Source organism: Physella acuta, unplaced genomic scaffold (genome assembly GCF_028476545.2).
Source record: "Physella acuta isolate Inbredline_101_S28 unplaced genomic scaffold, ASM2847654v3 ptg001869l, whole genome shotgun sequence".
In the NCBI taxonomy this organism is placed as follows: Eukaryota; Metazoa; Mollusca; class Gastropoda; family Physidae; genus Physella; species Physella acuta.
In genome coordinates, this window is record NW_026733375.1 from 159,127 (window position 1) to 165,126 (window position 6,000).

Consider the following 6,000-nt stretch of genomic DNA (forward strand, 5'->3'; position numbering starts at 1 on the left):
GAGGCCTTTCTTCTCAAGTGCTAGGCAAACATCCTACCCCTGCCTGAGGTGTCTGTTCGATAGGTACATTCAGCAAACACACCCACCCACACCCCGTTTTAACACAACTTAAAGAAAAAAAATTAACAAATTGAAAAAACATGACCATCCATTATCTCTCTAAACACTTAGACCGGTGTGCCTAGTAACACTTCAATTATAAAGTTAAATATTTAAACTTTTAAAAAAATCAAATCTAAAAATATTTTTTCAAGCAAGGTAAGACAACTCTAAATTTTCAGTTGTAGCCCCTTTCTTCCGCGAAATGTTTACCTGATCACAGGCCAGATGTCGGCGACTGCAGGGCAGGGGGGGGGAGGAGGAGGAGAAAGACCGTTAAATAACTTTTCGTCCCAATTTAATCTGATCGTTTCTTCACAACAAAGACACCCATAGAACAGCCTCGACCCAAAAAAAAATTATTTCTGGCATCGTTTTATCAAAATATTTCACCCCCACAACCCACTGACAGAACGATGCCGAATGTCAACAGAGAAATTGTCTTTGTTGTTGTTAGTAATCACACTGACGCCTTAAAAACTGCTTGCATTGTTATTTCATGCAGCTTTAAATAGCGCCACCACTCAGATACAGTGGCCATAAAAGTCGTCACTGGCTCTTCACTATCGAAAGGAAGTGTTAGTAGTCTTGCTAATACACATTGTTAAAACATTTTTTACTAGCGATAGCTGGGTGGTAGGGGGGGGGGGGGGGGTAGGGAGAGGGGGCTTGTAAGACTAGGGATGCAGCAGTGTGTTCAAGAGTTAAACACACATTCCTTACCTTGCCCTGGGCGGGGAATGCGAAAAACTACCCAGGGAACGCCCCTATTAAATCCAAAGTAAACTTACAGGACATAACGAGATGGATTCATTAAAATTAATTAACAAGAATTTGACGAGACGTAGACGTCTGAAGCCCGGGGAGAAACGGTGCACAGTTGTACACGGGGTTCAACGTCAGGGCCCGCACGCCATTTGTAGGAAACACCTGCTCGTTCGGCTAGTTCAGCGGTCGGAATCTTACGGGTTTTTTAGGGGAGTGGGAGGGGGGAGGGAGCGAGAGAGAGGGGAGAGGAGGAAGAGGGATTTTCTACATTCATAATTTTACTTATTTATAACAGACGGACAGCATAATGAAACTAGAGAGGAAATAGTTTTGATTAAGAATAATACTAGCTTAAGTTTACTCTAGCTTGAGCACAATGTTGAGATATGTTTAGCATTTTTTTAAATAACAAGAATAGTCACGATAATAAAAGGTCAACGACCTCTGAGCTTGAAATTTCTTTAATTATACAATCCGGAATAACAAGCGAAATAAATAATCGTATTCTGTAAATATCCAACAAGAGCTGTCTAAAGTTTAACTAAAGATGCAGATAATCTGGCCAAATGACATACTGACTTGCCAAAAAAAAAAAAGCTGATCTAAACAAAATTGTCAGCATCATTCAGCTTGTAAAAGTGCCACATGATAAGGAGAGTGAAACAAACGAACCACTTGTTGGCTGGAAACAATTTATAACAATGATAAGACAACAATGAGGCTTGTAATGGAAATCACAGTTATAGCTATGTACTTGCATAATGAGGTATATCTGGGCTCAAGCTTAGCCCATGGGAAAATATGGAGTAGATCCACATTGAATATTAAATTAAAACATAGTTTTAAAAAAACGTTCTCTTTAATGTTTTCAAGTAGTTAATTTTGAAAAATTGCAGTTTAAAAGTGTCAAGCTCAGAAAAAATACCAACAAGGAAATTATTTTAGCTATATCTTAAAAGTCAATGATTAATTTAGCCCCTGTAAACCTGCATCCATACTAAACCCATTAGTGAATTTAATTCATAGCTAGGCAAACCTATTAAAAGTTAACTACATATTCTATTCACATATTGATAATGTACAATAGGTATTGGAAATATAAAAAAGAAGAATGAAGGGGATTGCTTAACATTAAATAAAGATTGGTGATGTTTAAAGAATTAAGGAATAAAATTATAATGAACTAAAGAGATGAGGATGTGTCTAAATTATACAATGGTTGTTAAAATATAAATAATGAGTTATAAACTCAAAAGATAAAATAATCAAGCTTAAATCAGCTAATTAGCTTTTATAACCAAGCTGCAAAAAGTTTATGTATACATGCAGACATGAACTCTAGCCTAGGCAGCCTGAAATAATAAAAGAATGCTTGTTTTATCACAGACGTCAAATAAAAAGGGTTTTGTTCTCCCTAAATTGCTGTAGCTATCTCCCTTACATTCACATTCCATGGGGGTTCATTGATCTCCCTTTAAAAAGCTGCATAACTCTGCTGATAACTACTACAAATATTATTTTAGAATTAAATTTATTTTTAAAATTTCTATCAAATCCTATCACCTTTGTTTTGATCTAATCAGTGAAAATTTTTTTTTTTTCAAATGTTGGACTAATTGGGTGACAAAAGATATATTCCTGATTGTACTATTTTCATGTAATAGTTCAAAATATTAACAGTTGAGGTTTGACATAATTTTCATAATAGGAAAATGACATTTATTGCTTCATCACTAAATCAATACCCAACACCATCAGGGCATTAAAAATGTCATTAAACCTGTAATTTATAGTCTTATACGTAAACACCATTATATTTTATGACACTCAAAATAAATTGCTATTAGTTACTGAGTAGCCTATATATTACATGACAATCATTTGAAAAAAAAATAATCATGCATTGCTCAAATTGCTGTAAAAATTATTTGGTAATAGATATAGAAAATGAACAGACTTTTTAAAAAATCCTTTTAGCTACTATGAGTAATGGAAATCACATTTAGTTATTGAAAAATATATCCAGAAATTCACTGAATATTTGAATTGAGCTTAACTTGTTTTATATATACATGTTCAATGTGTAAAATATTTTTTCACGCTGTTTTGAAAAGTATGTTATTGTGAAAACACAAATATGCACCTTTTCTAGTGTGTATTTTATTATTACACCAAAATAAATAAAGTGAACAATTCTTGCAAGAATGTTCATTAATTAATTAAATAAATATAATTCTGTTTAACAGATGCCATAAGTGATTGAAATATGCAAGTAACTTTTTAAATGAATAATTCTGGGAACTGCTGAAATGTTAACATAAACAAAATTGGGGACATAAAAAAAAATTATATATATATATATATATATATATATATATATATATAATATGCATATAAGACGGGCCAGTAATCTATATATCTCTTAGTATTCATGAGCCTCAATGTTTATTTTAAGGTAAGTGATTGTCAAATGTGATGAAATAATGTAAATTAGAATACTCAAAATATAATAAACCATGTCAGTTACTGAAATAGTCATATCACATCACATAATTGCTAGATCCCAATTCTAACAATTAATGAGTGCCACTCTTATTCTAAACATTAAGATACCATTACTGTCAAATTCTTCTACTGACATACATCATCAGTTTTATGAATAATAACAGTAACAATGATTCAGCAGAAAAAACTACATTTGAATGCATAGTATTATCCAGATATTCCTGATTTAACCACATGATATAACCAATGTGAGGCTAAAAGTTTGTGCTATTTTTAGTAGCTAATCCTAAGATAGACCAGGGTTAGAATTTGAATCAGGATAAGAACTAATCAAAGCTTAAACTTTGCATAGTTTATTATTGAAAATGTGACGGTGATTCCAAATAGTCTAGTAATTTATTAAATTTTTAAAATCACAGATTTAACTATTTTAACAGGTCGACACCTCCTATGTAGGCTTCATAGGCTTAAATATATTTTAGGCCTAGTAGGATGCATTACTTGGTAGCATGAAAATTCTGGCCTAAGTACTTAAGGGTCAAATTAAATTAGCCTATAATAACTATTTTAGAATTGTACCCTAGTCATACAGATCTAGATCTAGATCTAGGCTATTAAGTTAGATAGTGGGCTTTTTAAAATCAAAGCCAGAAAATTAAGCCTCTTTTTAACTACAAACCTATATAAAAAGATTATATAAAAGAATAATGAGCAATATGTTACAATAGGCCTACTGTAGTTAATACTTACTAATAATAGGCCTAACTAATAAGTTTTTTAATAAATAGGCATAGATTCTGCATTTATTAATTTGGCCTATTGCCCATTAGGCCGAGATTATATTTTTTATTTTTTGACCAAACTAGAAAGCAGGTTTGTGGTTTTCAACTGGTTCAGACTTCAGACTAAATATTAGTTTGATCTAGAATCTAGTAGGCTAAATAATTAAGTTAGGCCTACATGGCCTACATCTAACTTCTAGAATTTAGACTCAATAATTATTTAATAATATTTAAGAATAAAAAAAATTGGTGTAGGCCTAAGACAATTTTAAGTTTTAGTGATAGATCTAGATTAGATCTAGATTTTCTAGATCTAGATCTAGAATTCTAGATTCTAGATCTAGATTTTAGATTTTCTAGATTTCCCCTGCCCTCGAGATATCTTGATGATATTCTAGCCTAAATCTTGATTAGATTATTTAGGACTAGATCTAGATCTAGTTAGATCTAGATCTAGATTTCTAGATCTAGATTTAGCCTGGACAAGACTAGATTTAAATTTTAGTAAACAATCGAAGTGATCTTAAGACTAAAGACTTAGTGAAGTGTCACTAAGTTTGGTCTTAGATTTTCGGTCTCATTTTAAATCATAAATGTGTGTACCTACCCGATATTGCTGTTAAAGAAACATCATTCTCGTTGAAACCTTTGTCGGAAGAGTAAGCTTTTTTAACTTCTATACATGCTGTGTTTAATGTTTGGCCCGTAGTAACAGAGACCATGAGGAATATGAATAGTACACACGAATACAAGCATTGTGCTGCCGAGATCTTAATATTTGTGTCGGCCATTTTCTCTGCTGCAAAGAATAAACCCGCAAATAAATCCTCGCTGTGGAACTTAATCCTCTGTGCAGAACTATATCACAGAAATAAAGGAAACGAAACGATTATGCTTCACACTTTCGTAACACAACATTGCAACACATTGGTATTCTTATCTCCAAAACATTTTCACTTGATCACAGAACAGGCCTAACCAGCATCGTATGAATCTACTACCACAATGAAAATATTCTAAACGACTCCACCAGCCCTCGCCAGCCTACTGTAACAAATGTTTGGCAGAGTGAGAGAGCGAGCGAGCGACAGACTAAAATCCAGGCTGTTCTAATTTCCTCCCCGGACCAATAAAATGGCTTATTCAAGCAAATGATTAAATTATTACACCACTTTCGCTGTAAAAACGGAATTGCACGAAATTCCTTTCTTTATGCCAGATATAATGAACAGCGTTTTGAAATGTTACATAATTAAATGAAACGTGTTTAATTTTAACAGGAATAATTTGTTTTCGGAATGGAATGCTTCCGAGGGGGGTAATTTCATTGGCGACATTTTTTTCTATGTTGAGAATCCCCAATGTCTTTAAAAGCAGCTATTGGTGGATTATTTTTGGACTATTTGAAGTACCATTCATGACACCAGAGAAAGCATCTCAAAGAAGGTAAAACTAAAGAGGGAGGTGGGGGCGGTATGGTTTTAAGGGACAGAGAGTAAGGTAAAAATATCCATAAACCAGCATTATTTGGATACTATTTCAAAGCACTCGATTACTCTAGAACTTTATAGGCATATCTTGATGTGAGTATAAAGACCTACTGAATGCCTACTCAGATTAAATCTCTTGATAAAAATATATGTATCTATAATGCAACTAAAATGTATGTGGGGGACTAGTGTAAGAGAATATATTTTCTATTTAATTTTTTTTCTATTTCGTTGGGGGGGAAGGGGCACTGCCCCACCCGGAGAGATGCCTGAAAGAAACTCTGTAAAACAGATCACTCAATTTATTGTGTATTGTCCAAAGCAATAAATCTGCTGTTTTGTTTACATACTTTTTT

General features: G+C 33.2%; 1 protein-coding gene across 1 annotated transcript in view; it reads right to left on the bottom strand.

The window, feature by feature from the left end:
• The window catches only part of LOC131930947 (glypican-6), a 78,555-nt gene extending 73,357 nt beyond the window's left edge, over positions 1-5,198 (bottom strand). The window contains exon 1 of the mRNA XM_059287630.1: positions 4,762-5,198. Within this exon, the coding sequence (XP_059143613.1) occupies positions 4,762-4,945 (184 nt within the window). The 5' untranslated portion in view covers positions 4,946-5,198. The remainder of the gene's footprint in view (positions 1-4,761) is intronic.
• Between the last annotated feature and the right edge of the window lie 802 nt (positions 5,199-6,000).